The 15,319-nt window shown below is 53.8% G+C and overlaps 1 protein-coding gene across 1 annotated transcript; it reads left to right on the top strand.

Annotated features, from left to right (window-relative positions):
• The first annotated feature begins 1,137 nt into the window (after positions 1-1,137).
• Positions 1,138-14,469, top strand: VPS45 (vacuolar protein sorting 45 homolog). Its single transcript, XM_085082264.1, has 15 exons — positions 1,138-1,357; positions 1,450-1,584; positions 1,885-1,945; positions 2,452-2,531; positions 3,117-3,185; positions 3,446-3,583; positions 3,935-4,045; positions 5,292-5,426; positions 5,704-5,817; positions 6,070-6,237; positions 8,656-8,814; positions 9,567-9,674; positions 9,941-10,062; positions 11,467-11,598; positions 13,977-14,469. The coding sequence occupies exons 1-15, from the start codon at positions 1,265-1,267 to the stop codon at positions 14,062-14,064; spliced, it is 1,713 nt and encodes a 570-aa protein (XP_084938390.1). The 5' UTR covers positions 1,138-1,264; the 3' UTR covers positions 14,065-14,469.
• The last annotated feature ends 850 nt before the right edge of the window (positions 14,470-15,319 follow it).

Genomic DNA, 15,319 nt, shown 5'->3' on the forward strand with positions numbered 1-15,319 from the left:
AAAACAATCAGATGCAATTAAATGACAATTTTTTATTCCATTTGCCATTACTCTGTGTATCCTTTGGCCAGAAGAACCCACACGCTCCTTAAGGCATCAGTTTGGATATGAGAAATAAAATCAGGTGAGAAATACAAACTGTAAGAAAGAAAATACTGGAGTTGTATTTTTCTAGGTAAATCCCTATTTAAACCACCCAAACCTTTGAGGTTTGTATGAAGATCTGTACATGTGCAAAACTCCCCAGCCTCCAGAAAATAAGACTCAAAGTGTTTGGAAGCGAAAAGTAAAATCTCAGCAGGAAATTGAAGGATTAAAGATGACAAAGGTGTCAGTCACTCTGAGAGGAAAAGGAGAGCTGCTTAATTGGAAGTGAAAAGAAGAACGGAATCATTAATTAATTGTTATCCCCCCGTTATAAATATGGCCTTGGCAGCAGGGGAGTGCCTAGCCCGGGGTCAACTCTGTCCCGCCGGGAATAGCACCTAATCCCAGTGTCCGGCACCCGGGAATAGCACGTAATCCCAGCATCCTGCTCCCGGTGATTAGCGGGACCGTTCTGCTGCCGGAGCTCCTCCCGGAGCTCCAGCGTTGCCCACCCCTCACTCACTCCCGGGGCTCCAGGAGCAGCTTTGCCTCATGCTCAGTGAAACCGAGTCACGTCCTTTGTCCTTGGGGACCCCAGGGGACCCTTGGGTGTGCTGAGCCTTCCTGGGGGTTTGGGGTGGGTCTGGGAGGATTTAGGGATCGTTGTGATGAGTTTGGGGTGGTTTGGAGTGGGTTTGGGTAGATTTGGAGTGGGCGGGGGTAGGAGAGGGTGGGCTTAGGTGGGTCTTTAGTGGATTTGGGTCGGTTGGGGTGGATTTGGTTTCATTTAGGGTGGATTTAGTGTGGGTTGGGGTGGGTTTGGGTGGGTTCGTGTTGTTTAAAGGTAGCTTTGGGTGGGTTTAAGTGCGTCTGGGGTGAGTCTGGGTGGGTTCAGTCCCAGCCTGCTTCACCCTCCCGGGCCATTTCCACTGCTCGGGCCCCGCCGGAAGGGGAAGGACGCCCCGAGACTGCGGGACCTTGGGGGCGCTGCGGGCGGCGGCCGCTCCCGCAGCCGGACTACAGCTCCCAGGAGGCGGCGGGGCCGGCAGGGGAGGGGCCGGAGGGAGCCGAGCGAAGCCGCAACGCGACGGAACGCAGCCGAAGAGGGGTCGGGGGGAGCTGAAGTGGGGCCGAGACGGGGCCAGGGACAGCCTGGTAGCACAGCAGCCCCGCCAAGATGAACGCGGTACTGGCAGTCCGGCAGTACGTGTCCAAGATGATTGAGGACAGCGGCCCCGGCATGAAGGTGCTGCTAATGGACCGGGAGACGGTGAGCAGCGGGGCCGGGGGCGCGGAGGGCGGCGGGGCCGGGAGCCGAGCCCGGGGCCGCTGTGACGGGCACTGCCTCCCTGCCGCACTCAGACCGGCGCCGTGAGCGTGGTGTACACCCAGTCCGAGATCCTGCAGCGCGAAGTTTATCTCTTCGAGCGCCTCGACTCGCCCAACAGGGAGCCCATGAAGCACCTCAAGGCCATTTGTTTTCTGAGGCCTACCAAGGTACGGACCCCACAGGGGGAGGAAACGGCTTCAAATTGTGCTGGGGAGGTTTAGGCTGGATATTCAGGAAATTCCTTACTGGAAGGAGTTGTACAGCCCTGGCACAGGGCAGTGGTGGAACCACCGTCCCTGGAATTGTTCAAATCCATATGAACGTGACACTTGGAGATGGGTCAGTGGTGGCCTTAGCGGTGCTGGGGGAATGGCTGGACACCAGGATCTCAGAGGCTTTTCTAACCTTAACGATTCCATGAGTCCATATTCCTTAACTCTGCTCTCCCTGGTGCTGTTTCCATCCAGGAGAACGTGGAGCTCCTGGTGCAGGAGCTGCGAAGGCCAAAGTACAGCATCTACTTCATCTGTGAGTATGCAGAGTCCGGGGGTCCTGGAGGTCCATAAATCTGGAACAGGCTCCATATCCCACTGTGGATGGGACAGTCTCCGCATCTCAATGTGTATCACATGGCATCTTCCTCTGCTGGGTGTATCAGGCAGGTGCTTCCCATGTGTCCTGATCATGCCATGGAATGTTCCATGGGTTTAGGAATAAAGCAGAACGACTCCAGCTAGTTTGGGTTTGAAGTCCAGTCCTCCAGCCCAGGAATCAGTCAGTAGGATCCCGGGAATTGGGTGAAGTGGCCTCTAGATGTCATTGCGGCTCTGCAGGATGCAGCAGGACTAGGCACTGGGACAATGGGCAGGGAATGAGCTTGGAGCATCCCTGGGAGGTGGCTCAGGATTCCAACATCTGCCGGTGCAGGGTTAGAGGGTCTCTGTGGGATCTGTTCCTGCTGTGGAGGAGATCAGACTATGCAGTCCCACAGAGTTTGCACGGAATGCAACTGTCCCTTCCCTGTTTCCTCACAGATTTCAGCAATGTCATCAGCAAGAGCGACGTGAAGGCTTTGGCCGAGGCCGATGAGCAGGAGGTCGTGGCTGAAATCCAGGTGAAGTTTGGATGTTTTAGGTAGATCCAAACCCAAAAGCAAAGGGAAGGTCCAGGCTGCCAGACACTGGAAGCAGGAGGGCTGTTGTTCCCGACTGGCATGTGACAGGCCCGGGTGGGAGGAGGGATGGGCACAAATGTGGGCTGAAGAGGTGAAAGACAGAAAAGGTCCCATTTCTCTGTGCTCTGCACTTTTGGAGCTGCTGCTGTTCTTGGTGTCTCACAAGGTGCTGCTGTGGTCAAATCCATGTGGATGTGGCACTTGGGTACATGGGTTAGTGGTGGCCTTGGCAGTGCTAGAGGGATGGTTGGACTTGATGGTTTTAAAGGGCTTTTCCAACATCAGTGATTCCACAATTCCATGTTTGTGGTGCTGATGGAGAGGTGGGCACTGAAACAATGCACAGGACAAACGGGAGGGGAGCTGCCACAGGGTTGGGGATTGGAGGGGTTTGGGGCAAAGGAAGGAGGGATGGTCCGAGCCAAGGTGTCCAGGTGATGGTTGAGGCTGGGTGGCCAGTGCTGGAACATGGCTCTGGCTGGGGTCAGAGTTAGAGACACAAGACTGTCCTGCTTCCCTCCCCAGGAGTTCTACGGTGACTACATTGCAGTGAACCCACACGTCTTCTCCCTCAACCTCCTGGGCTGCTGTCGGGTAGGAACATGGCGAGTTCTCTTTGCATTGGTTAACCAGTAGCCCTCACAAACTGAGGCCATGGGGGGCTGTTGGAGGGGCCATGCGGGGGGAATGGTCCTTGGCAAGGAGAGGAACACCAGGGAGCCCAGGCTCAGCCCCTGGGTACCTGATCCTCTGGCCCCAGCTGTGCTTTTCTGTGAGGCTTCAGGACTTAGAAACAAGAATGTGGGAAAGTTTGGGACCAGTGCATCCATATGAGGTGCAGCATTTCCTTCCAGGGCCGCAGCTGGGACTCGGCTCAGCTTACCAGGACAACTCAGGGGCTCACTGCTCTGCTTCTGTCCCTGAAGAAGTGCCCCATGATCCGGTACCAGCTCTCCTCAGAGCCAGCGAAGCGCTTGGCCGAGTGCGTGAAGGTGAGGGGAGCCCATGGCACATTCCTTTGAGATGAACCCAGTCATGGTTAGTTTTTTACATGCAGATCTGTTGGAGGGAAACACCTGTTTTTGGTCAATTCCCATAAATTCAATCATTTACTTTGTGGCCAAACCATAGACAGGTTGTGTCCTGCTCTGCCTCAAAACAGCTGCTGGAGTACAGCATTCCCAGGAGTGATGTCCTGATTCCCTGGGACCTTCAGCTCCTCCCTGGCAGTGCAGACAAAGCAGCACAGTTGGGGTTTCACCTTCCCTTCCCTCTGCCGGAATCCACACTGAGAGGGAGCCTTTTCCAGGTGTTCAAGTGGGATTTTTCCCAATTCTCCACAGCAAGTGATCACGAAGGAGTACGAGCTGTTTGACTTCCGGCGCACCGAGGTCCCTCCCCTGCTTCTCATCCTGGACCGGTCGGATGATGCCATCACCCCACTCCTGAACCAGGTGAGTCAAACCCAGGTGTGCCAGTATGGGGCAGGGGTGGGAGTCATGCAGCAGCTGGAGTTCTCCCCCTGGCAGAGCATGGGTTGGATGTAGGAGAGAAAGGTGTTGCTTCCTGTCCCCAATCCCTGCAAAGTCTCTCTTTTATCCCCTAGCTGGGTGTTCCAGACCTGAGTAGCGATTGTTTGTGCTCGCTTCAGTGGCAGATGTACCCAGCACCCTAGAAAATGGGGCCACCGGCACTTCTGTGCGGCTTCTGGAGCCCTAGTTCCTTGGCAGGGCCTTTCTGAAGGGATTCTTTGTCAGCCTGTGGGCTGCACACAGGTATCGAGTGACCTTGCTCTGCTGAGTCTCCCTCTGTTATTATCGATGGCTGCTGGATTTGCTGGAGCTGTTGGATTTATTTGTTCCCTGCTGTGCTGCAGATCCTGGCAGGATCTGTTGGTCTTCCTTCATTTCTGTGGGGTTCTCTTGGAACCTGGGGGTCAGGAGCCCCAGAGCTGCTGTAACACCCGTTCTGCAGGAGCTAGAGGTGACTTGTGTCAGGGAGGGGTGTGGCTGTCACAACCCAACTGACACCCGCTTTGTGGTGTTCAGGACTATGCTCAGCACCAGGCATTATCTGCTGTTTCAGGATTTCCTCTCCCAAAGAGATTCCCAGGGATGTAAGTGGAGTGTTAGGCACGGCAGGGCTCTGATCAGCTGTCACTGTTCTCTCTGAGTTATTATTAGACTTCCCCAGATAAAAATAAAACTCCTGATGTGCAGAAATGCTCCTGCCAGTGGAGCACATAGGGAATTGTGCAGTGGAACTGTGGGACCTCTCCCTGCCTGGGCAGAGGGGTGGGGGGTTTGGTGGCCAACAGAGTTGTTGGAACATGAGTGTTAATCCCCATTCCTCTTTTGAAGGTAACTGCAGGAATTCCTGATCTGGTGGGAGGTGCCCCTGCCAGGGACAGGATGGGTTTAGTGTTCCTTCCAACCCAAACCGTCCCATGATACTGTGATTCTGGAATGACCCTGGAGGGGGTTAGTTTCCCTCTGCACTCTCTCCCCATCTGATTATTTATCAGTGATGTTTATTTTCATTGGAATGTCCTGGCTGGTTTGACGGACACACTCCCAGACTCTCTACTGTGTGTCCTGGGGTGACAGGAGTAGCTCTGACTGGGTTCAGCTGAAATCCATTGATTTCCCAGTGCTGTTTCTCACCAAGGTCATCCCTTTACCTTCCTCTGTCCCCTGGCAGTGGACATACCAGGCCATGGTCCACGAGCTGCTGGGGATCAACAACAACCGCATTGACCTATCCCGAGTGCCGGGGATCAGCAAGGACCTGCGGGAGGTCGTCCTGTCAGCTGAGAATGATGAGTTCTACGCCAATGTAGGTGTCCCAGGGGGGCTTCACCAGCACCTGAATGTAGGGGTTTGCCATGGGAAAGGACTTTGAGCCTCAGAGTGGGGATGTCCCATTTGTGACCATCACTGTGCAGCACCAGTGACATCGGACATGAGATAATGTGTTCTGTTTGTAGTTTGATTTCAAACCCTACTGCAGATTTTGGGGGATGGAGCCACCTTCTCCCAGCTGCTCAAGGCTTTTCCTTGGTCAAGACTCTCTCAAGTGAGTTTCCCTCTGCTCCCCATCTTGTACCATCCAGAACATGTACCTGAACTTTGCCGAGATTGGCACCAACATCAAGAACCTGATGGAGGATTTCCAGAGGAGGAAGCCAAAGGAGCAGCAGAAACTGGAGTCCATCGCAGATATGAAGGTATGGACAAAGCCCATCCCAGCTGTGTCCCATCCTTTAATTTTAGGAGTAAATATATAGTACATCACTCCCAGAAATGTCCTGGTAATGGGAAAAATCTTGTGGGCTCCTGTGATCAATGTGTTCAATCCTCTGCACACCTGCACAGGGCTTGGATTGCTGAGAATTTGTACAATTTGTGGCTGACTGCACCCATCCTCTGTCTCCTGCTTTTCCCTGGAAGCACTCAATGCCTTGGCTTCCCCATTACAGGCCTTTGTGGAGAACTACCCTCAGTTCAAGAAGATGTCAGGTACAGTGTCCAAGCACGTGACAGTGGTGGGGGAACTGTCCCGGCTCGTGGCAGAGCGGAACCTGCTGGAGGTGTCAGAGGTGGAGCAGGAGCTGGCCTGCCAGAGTGACCATTCCAGCGCCCTCCAGGTACTCATCCTGGCTCTGGATCTGCGGGGTTTCATCCTGTCACTCCCCTGGGAGTGGGGATTTGATGTTGGGAGGCAGTGGGAGCTCTGTGTGTGGATACCCTGTGGGAAGGGACACCAAATGTGGGATTGCTCCTTGATGCTTGTCTCAGATGGGAATGAGTCATCATTAATAACTGGCTTGAGAAGCATCTTTGCAAATCCTGTCCTTACATCCCACAATCCAACATTATTTCATTATATTCAGCCAGTTGGCTTTTGGCAGGCACCAGGATAAAACAACCTCAGATGCCATGGAGGAGCTGATGTGTTTGTTGGGCAGAAGAGCTGGAATCTATGGAATTGTCTTTACCTTTTTTTTTAAGAAAAAACACTGCAAAGCCTCTTAGACCCAAGATTTATTTGGCAGAGAGGCCTGGAAAAGCTGGAGAGAGGCTCTGTGACAGCTGAGCATAACCCCTTGTGCCATGACTGGAGCAGGGTCTGGCAGAGTCAGTTGTGATGGATTTGGGCTGGTGTTCAACAGTAGCTTTGGGATGGGGCTGCCCCAGGGCAGGGTTGGAGCAACCACTCACTTCTGAGAAATTATTCCTTGATTTTTGGTAGTGGAAGAGGATTCCCACCATGTAACAGACCCTTACATGGCACTGGGGAAGCAAAGGGACTGGGAAATGACGAAAAGCCTCTTTAGCAGGTTTGAGATCACTTTCTTCCCCACCTCTGTGACTCTGAATTCCAACTGGGGGCCAAGGGGATAACACTGGACTGTCCCCAGAGCTCCCAGCCTCTGGGTTCATGCTTCCCTATGGACCAGTGAGCGTAGGGATGGGATTCCATAGCTGGTGTCTGGCAGGATTTACATGGCTGAGTATGGAACTGGGAACACAGCCAGAAATGTGTTTGCTGGAAGCAGCCTCTCAGGTCCTCATGCTGTATTACTGTCTCCAGCTCAGATTGTTGAAGTTTAAGTCAAATATTCTTGGTCTGCTCCCTCCCTGCGCCATGAGCCATGATTTTTGATGGAATCAACATAGCACAGAGCTGGTGCTGGTGCTAGGTGAATCCTGAGGTTCCTGGGGACATCTTGGTCCTGCTCTACACAAACAGTGTTTCTGCAGTTTTGGAGCAGAAAAGCTGCCTCAGTTTCTTTCCAGCCCTGTGTGCCTGAAGGGCCCTGTTGTATTTCCAACAACTGAGGCCACTTGAAGACATGCAGCAGCTTGGAAATAAATGGAAATCCATGGAACTGGGATCTTTGTCCCTGCAGCCACCCTGCCCTGGGCTGTCCCTGCTGCGGCTCCCAATGGCAGGGAGAGGGGCAAGGCCACGGGACAAGAAGCAGCAGCCAGAGCCCAGAATAAGGGTGGAATTGTTCTCCCCTGATGTCACTTCAGGGACTGTTGGATCTCTGGTGGCCTCGGGCTCCCCAGTCCAGGACATTTGGGTTCTTCCTCCCCTGGGCTCTCATTAATCCTGACACAGTGCATGAGCCCTGGGAGCTGAATGGAGGGTTGGAATCCCAGATCCTCCCATGGACAATGGCTGTTCTGTTCTCTGCTTCCCGCTGCACTGCCAGCACAGGAACCTCCCTGGGGCTCTGGTCCTCCCCTCACAGGTGAATTCCTGACCTTGAATGGTGAAATTCCTGTTGATCCTCCTCACAGCCAGGATTTTATGTTGCATTTAGTCAGCATCAGTCAAATAGATGCCCACAAACATCTGGGCCAGGGTGGTGAATCCAGCAGCAGATCAGGAGTCGTAAGAGATCCCTGCTCTTCCCTCTAGCTGGGATCTCTCTTTCCATGCTTTAATTCCTTCCCTCCTTTGCTTCCAAATGTGCAGTTTGTTCCTCTACATCTCACATCCAAAGGTTTGCTGAGACTTTGATGCTTCTGCCTTGTACCTTCCAAAAAGGAAATGGAGTTGGGGGGATTGTCTGAGGGGTTTTTTGGAGCCGATATAATGGTGGAACCTGTGGGGTTGCTCTGCTCAAGCTGAAAGACCTGGACAGTGTCTGGAGGTGTCTGGAAGTGCCTGTGCACAAGTTCCCCCTCCTGCAGCACCATAGGGGGCTCAGGACCCATCAGAGGTGGGTTCTGAATTCCCTGTTCCATGGAAAGACCCAAAACCAACTTGTACTCCCATAAATCTACCTGTGGAACACCTGAGGAGCTGGGCTGTGGGGTTTGTGCTGCAACTGGATTTTCTTGCATTGCTCCTGTGGCAGTGTTGTTGCTGGGCAGTGACACCGGTGAAACCTGTCTGATTAGTGTCCCTAAGGCAGCCATATCAGTGAAACTGGTCTGATTCTGTGTCCTTAAGGCAATAGTACCAGTGAAACCAGTCTGACTCCATGTCCATCAGGCCATGGGCACTGGAGCAGCCTGGTGCAGTCCCTGAGGTGCCGTGTGTCCCACAGAGCGTGAGGCGGGTGCTGCAGAGCCCGCGGGTGTCGGAGCTGGACGCAGCACGGTTGGTGATGCTTTATGCACTGCGCTACGAACGCCACAGCAGCAGCGGCCTCCCGGCGCTGCTAGAGGAGCTGCGCAGCCGCGGTGGCACCGACAGGTACCGCAAGGTAACCCTGGGGTGGGGCGGGATGGGGTAGCCCCAGTGTCCCACAGGATGGGGGAATTGCTGCGCTTTGGGGTGAAACCTGCCTGCTCCAGGTCAGCCCACGTCTGTGTGGTTGCACAGAGCTGTGAGCTCGGCTGGGACCTGCGGGTGTGGCTTTAAAAGGTGTTTTAAATAAGTGACATAATTTCCATTTCCCAAATCAGTGATGTTGGGGGTTGGACTCTAGAGGTCCCTTCCACTTCTGACTAGTGTGTGATTCAGTGATATTATGACAGGTTGAATAAAGAAGAGATGGCAGGAGCCTGCTGGGAGGGGAGTGTGATGTGTACGTGGGCCTGGGATGTGCTTCCTCTCTTCTTTTTCTCCTTCCCCAGTTTCCCCAGCTCCTGCTGCACAGGCAGTGGCTGCAGTGAAGGGCTGGGGATGGAGAGGAGCTGGCGAGGAGGGAACAGGCGGCAGTGCCAGGAGCAGCTGGGGAGGAGGTGGACAAGTAGGATGATATCACCTCGCGTGGAGGAGCTGTTGTCGCTGCCACAGGCGATGGAGATGAAGCCTCTCCTCAAGCAGGAGGGTTGGGACAGGCTCGGGGTTGTGGGGGTGTTGCTGCACTGCCCCCTCACCTCTGTTTCATTGGGATCACCTCCATGGCTCCTTATCCTATTCCAGAGCTCCATGAGGTGTCTGCAGTGACTCCTCACCACAGCCTGGAAGGAGTTCCCAGGCTGACTGGGCTTCTGCCCTCTCGTTGTACAGCTGGTGTCTGCCGTGGTGGAGTATGGAGGGAAGCGGGTCCGAGGCAGTGACCTGTTCAGCCCCAAGGATGCTGTGGCCATCACCAAGCAGTTCCTCAAAGGCTTGAAGGTACCGAGCTGCCTCGGGGAAAACGGGGACAGACTCAACCTAAACTGCCGCCCAGAGGAGGAGCAGGGCTGACAGGAATGTTGGGGGCTGCTGGCTCAAGAGTCACAGAGAGGGAAGTGGATTCAGGGCCTGATTCCATTGAGAACAACGGGAGTGAGTTGCTGGAGAGCTTCTCAATCCCACATTCAGGGGTAGTGCCTGCTATGCCTCTGCTGATCCTTCTTCCTTGCTGGGCCAGTTCCTGAAGAGCTTCTCTCTGGCTGCAGGGCATCGAGAATGTGTACACCCAGCACCAGCCCCTGCTCCAGGAAACCCTGGACCAGCTCATCAAAGGAAAGCTCAAGGACAGCCAGTATCCCTACCTGGGCCCCAACACACTTCGGGACAGGTACATGGGGCCTGTGGGGCAGAACCTGGACTGGTGGCTGCCCCTGGCACTGGGACATCCCTCGTGTCTCCAGTGCTGCCCCCAAACATGATTGGACTGATGATGAACTGAGACCTGGGGCTTGGCACAGAAGCCTCCTGGATGTGGAGGTCTTGTATCCCCAAGAATATTCCCTGGAGCAGGTTCTCAGGACTAGGATACATCTCGTCCTGTCATGCCTTGCTAGCCCAGATGTGCCATTCCCATTGGGAAGCTCGGGTGAAGGATGAAGCCCTCGCTCATCAGAGCTGGCTCTGTGATGGCTGTGCCATCTGGTGTTTGTTTGGAGAGTGCCAAAAATAGTCCAACTGCAGCTCTCCTGCCTGAGCCAATGCTATTCCTAATGGAAATGGGATCCTGCTGGAGGGGTCATGCAGACCTAACCCAAACTTTGAGGAGACTCGGGTTTGGGTGGTTATTGGTGATACAGATCATGTTGGGAAGGGACTGCATTCACCTTTTCCATAGGTTTTCCATGCTTTCCCTCTTCCCCTTGGCTAGGGAGGCAGTGCTGTGGGGATCCACAGAAACCTGGTGGCTGACACGCTCACTCTGTGCCTGTGTCCCAACCAGGCTGTAGCACCTTTGCTCTGGGTCATGCTGTACATGCTGTGATCCAAGAAAGAAATCCCTGGTGTTGGTCCTTCTGAGGGATTGGTAGGGTGATTACAGGAGAGGGAAGGAGCAGCTCCCTTGGAAGCAGGATGTGCAGAGCACACCTGGATTTGTGTTGGGATGGAGGAAGGTGATTCCCTCCTTTCGCCCCTTCCTCTTGCTTGGCATCCCTGTACTATCCCACATTTCACTGCTAGCTGGGAAATGTTCCCTCAGGTGAACTGAGGCACAAATCCTGGCAGTCATGATCAGCCACAAGCATGAGCTGCTCCAAGCTCGGGAGCTCCAAGGCAGTGCCATGTCCTTGCCTGACTCCGGAATCGATCCTGATTTCCCAGCCCCAGCAGATCATGCATTAAACATGGGCGTGTGGATCCACAGGGCTCGGGGCGGGGCGTGTGCTGGTGGAGGCTGCTCAGGGCTGTGGGTGAAAGTTCAGAAGAGGTGAAGATTTGGGGGATTCAATGGGTTGTTTTCAGCCTCGAGCCTGGCAGGTCACAGGGATGAGGCAGGGTGTGGGAGAGGCACCTTGGGATCATGGATCACTGCCTCCGAAGTGCAGGATTTATCCTTGGCTTTGTCTGATCCCAACTCAGTATTTGTAGCTGCTCCATCCCAGGAAGCATCCAAGGCCAGGTTGAACAGTGCTTGGATCCACCTGGTCCGGTGGAAGGTGTCCCTGCTGTGAACGAGATGAGCTTTTAGGTCCCTTCAACCCAAACCATTCCATGATTTGTGCCTTTATCCCAGGCCTCAGGATATTATCGTGTTCCTCATCGGAGGGGCCACATACGAGGAGGCTCTGGCCGTGTTCAACCTGAACCGCTCCAACCCCGGCGTCCGCATCGTTCTGGGCGGAACCACCATCCACAACACCAGGAGGTAAAATCCACCTCGCTGCAGATCCTGCCTGTAAAACTGCTGACACAGCAGCAATTTGGGATGCCTGAGGGATCCCCACAAAGAAATGGGTGTCGGTGCTCTGGGTCCAGCTCTGCTCATGGTGACTCAGGGACAGATCCCTGAGCTGGAGGTTTAGCTTGTATTTCCATGAGTTCAAGGGCAGGGAAGTAGAGTTTTCTGTAGAGTTTTTCTAGTTTATAAGACTCCAGGAAGCCAGAGAGCACATGGGAGTTCAGCACTGAATGAACCTGCGGCTGCTTTACTGAAGGTGGGCAAAGATCTTTGTCAGTATGGAATTCCCAGTGGGAAACGTCTGGTTTATAAATACAAATATAACCCAAATTACTCCCTTTAGACACAGGGAAGAATTGAGGCCACACTGGGGATTGTTTCCCATCAGCACAGCTTGTTGCTGGCCAGGCAGGAGAGCAGGAGTTCTCTCCAGATTCCTAGTGCTCAGTGTGGGATGGTGGGAAAATCCTGAGCTTCTGCTGAAGCTCAGGATCTGCAGCTCCATCATGGGCTCCACTTGGATTGGTGCTGCTAGGAGCCACCTGGGCTGGTTCAGGCTCTGCTGCGGTGCAGTCCCTGAATTATTTACAGAAAAACTGATTCTGTATCCAAATTTGCATTTCAAAGAGTGAAGTGGGGAAAAAAAAAAGGGAAAACTAAAAGGCTGGTGCTTTGGAAGGGCTCGATGAGGCCAGGTCATGCTTGGGGAGGACTGCAAAGGGCCTGTTCTGAAACAGCTCTGCCCCAAATGATTCATTTTGCCTTGGATAAGGTTTCCCTGAGAATGGAAAGACAATAAAAATGTCTCCTGTCCACTGTTACCCATGATTCCAGCACAGTGTCCTACGATCAGGGATATTTCAGCACATCCCTGATGGATGTCTGAGGGTGTCTGATACGAGGGAAGCCAGCTTTTAGTGTGTCCCAACTCCTCACATAATCCATGGCCTTCCTGATTCCTGCAGGATTAGGGCAGATATGTCACCAGAAACAAGGGGATTTGTGTGTTAATGCGCCGAGCAGCCGTGTAAGCACCTAATCCTAGTTCCATTGTTCTTACTCCCTGCTGGAACGGGGACCAACATCTGTGGGCCCAGAGGGGTGGCCCAAAGGATCTGCTTTGCTCCTGGGGATGTGCCCTGCTCCTGGGGATTCCAGAGCAATTCTGCAGGGTTTGGAGGAGAAAGAGTTACAAAGGATCAATAATCGGCTAAAAAGGGTTGCCAGGAACGTCTGGTGCTGGGGCTGACTCATCCTGGGCAGGCTGCGCACAAACCTGCTGGGACTAATCCCAGGATGTGGGGCCTGACCCAGTTACCCACTTACGGCCACAGTGGTGGCACTGGAGCCTCCTGCGGACCCTCCTCACTGTGGAAGGTTCATTTGCCCCTGGGAGTTTCATTTCTGGGCCCTGGTTGAGTGGAGCAGCCATGGAGATACCTGCAGATGCCTGTGCTGGGTCCTCACCTGTTCCTGCAGGATCTGCAGGGTCCTGGGAACAACAACAGCCCCAGCATGGGGGATTTGTGCTGTGGTGCAGCTCATCCCCCTGGGGCAGGTGGGAGTTTGGCTCTTGCTTCTGGACACTTCAGACTGGGAATATGCTCAGAGAGGCCATGCTGAGAGACCCTGAGTTGTTGTTGGTCACAGGCACAACCTGTTCTGCATAGCACAGAACCAGGAGACCCTAAAAACACCAGAGTCATTCCCTGCCAGAGCTCAGTTCTGCATGGCTCCAGTGCCTAAAAATAACGTGGAGGAGGGAGAGCTCGGGCTGGAACACAGAGCCAGGTGCCAGAGCTGGTGCCAGAGCCTGTGCCAGAGCTGATGCCACCATGGGCAGTGCCCTGGCTGTGCCCCCTCCCAGCAGTGTCTGATGAGGTTCAGAGCTAGGTGTTACTGCAGGAGATTTTAGGGTTTTACTACTTGTCAAAATCCTCAAAGTTCACAACAGCATGAAGAGCTGCTCCAGCCCTGGTATAGGGGAATCCTGTTTCTGTTGGATTTGTGGCATATCTTGGTTTGTATTTCTTTACCGGTTTTGGGTGTTTTTTAAGCATTGCTGTTGAGATCACCTGATCAGCACATTGAGGGATGAGTCAGCCTGGGAATGGCTGTGGTGTCTCATTGCCAGAGGAACCATCCTCCAGCAGCATCCTTCCGGCTGGGAGCATTCCTGGCTTTGGGAGCTGCTCCCAGCTGCTGGTGTGTGATGCCAGCAGACCTGAGGCTTGTACTGAGAAAAGGCACAGCCCCCCTGGCCTCAGACACCTCTCAGACAAGTATCAGGGTGTCATGAGCAGATCCCTGGCCCTTGTCGCACTGACCTGAACCTTTGCCAGCAGCTTCCTGGAGGAGGTCACAGCCGCAGGATTCCGTGGTCGAAGCACCGACAGCTCCCAAGTCCCACCAAAGTCCAGCAGCCGACGGTGAATCTCGAAGGAATGAATCCTTTTCTTCCCCATTCAGAGGCTTTCCCAGACTAGAGCGGAGTAGGATGTTCCTGCCCTGCAGCTGGAGCTTCCTCTCCACACCTGGAATAGCAGCAAGTGCTGGAGCTGGCACTAACCCAAGGGCCAGGATGTACCCCCACTGCAGCTCCTCATTGCGCCTTCACCAACAGCTCCGGGACTGGGATTGTCACCTGAGGAAAGCCTGGGAAAGCGCTTAAATCCCTGCAGTTCCTGGCTCTTCACCAGGACACACAGGATAGATGAGTGGCAATGATGCTGCCCCACACTGGGGGAGCAGCTGTGGGGGTGCAGTTGGTGGGCACAGGAGCCCTTTGCTCTGTTGTCTGTATATGTTGAATCCTATTAAATCACTCACTTGGCTGAATTTGTCTGTTAGATGATTCCCACTTTCCCTTTTCCAATGCCACAAGGTATACAGTTACAGCCTGAGCCTCCTTGGGAGCTTTTGCTCCCCTCCAGGACCACACCAAGGAACCTGCAAGTGTGTTTCCAGCTCTGTCCCGTGGCCTCTAATCAGCACTTGATTGGGAATTAACAAGCCAGATTGAATGAAATGAGCTCCTAAATCCCAGGGAATTATCTTGGCATCACAACTAAGTCCTGTTGATGTGAGAGAGAGCAAAGCCCTATGGGGAGGAAGGGACCTGGCCCAGGGCGTCCTGGGCAGCTTTTTGAGCAGGGGAAACCTGGGCTGGGGGGGTCATGTCTCTGCCCACAGCAGGGGTGGAACTGGGTGGGCACCTGTACAGTGAATTTTTCATGAATTTTTAGTTGTTGGGACAGGCAGAGCCACAAGTGAATTGCCCCTCACAGGTGACTCAGGTCTCTGACAGCCTGAGACCCCAACAGAGGGGAGCTGAGTCACAGCCTTCAGAGGACACTGGGCAGTCCCCTGCCCCATCCACTCCATAGGGATAAATCCCTCCTCTAGCAGCCCCTTTCCCAGACAACAGTGCTGTAATTCTCATCAGAGACACACAAAAGCATGTGTCCTAATTAAACTCAGCTCACCTTCCAGGGAGCAGCTTCACACTTGATATCCAGAGGCAAAATGCTGTGTGTGGCGTGTTAAATACGTAAATAAACCAAGAGTTTGCTGATCTACTCTGCAAGAAGATGAGATTTTAGCAACTGTTTATTATGGATCAGCACAGGGAGCAGCTGCAGCACTGGGGCCAGGGGTAGCAAAGGGGCTGTGTGAGCACAGGGAGAGG

The sequence above is a fragment of the Lichenostomus cassidix genome, chromosome 25 (genome assembly GCF_008360975.1).
Source record: "Lichenostomus cassidix isolate B80296 chromosome 25, HeHo_3.0, whole genome shotgun sequence".
NCBI classification, from domain to species: domain Eukaryota; kingdom Metazoa; phylum Chordata; class Aves; order Passeriformes; family Meliphagidae; genus Lichenostomus; species Lichenostomus cassidix.

What these genes read in the sequence shown, in the direction of transcription:
- VPS45 (XM_085082264.1), top strand. Translation starts at nt 1,265, where the DNA reads ATGAACGCGGTACTGGCAGTCCGGCAGTACGTGTCCAAGATGATTGAG. An exon ending in GTTTTCTGAGGCCTACCAAG is followed by an intron (nt 1,585 to 1,884) that starts GTACGGACCCCA and finishes GTTTCCATCCAG; the next exon opens with GAGAACGTGGAGCTCCTGGT. An exon ending in ACCTCCTGGGCTGCTGTCGG is followed by an intron (nt 3,186 to 3,445) that starts GTAGGAACATGG and finishes ATTTCCTTCCAG; the next exon opens with GGCCGCAGCTGGGACTCGGC.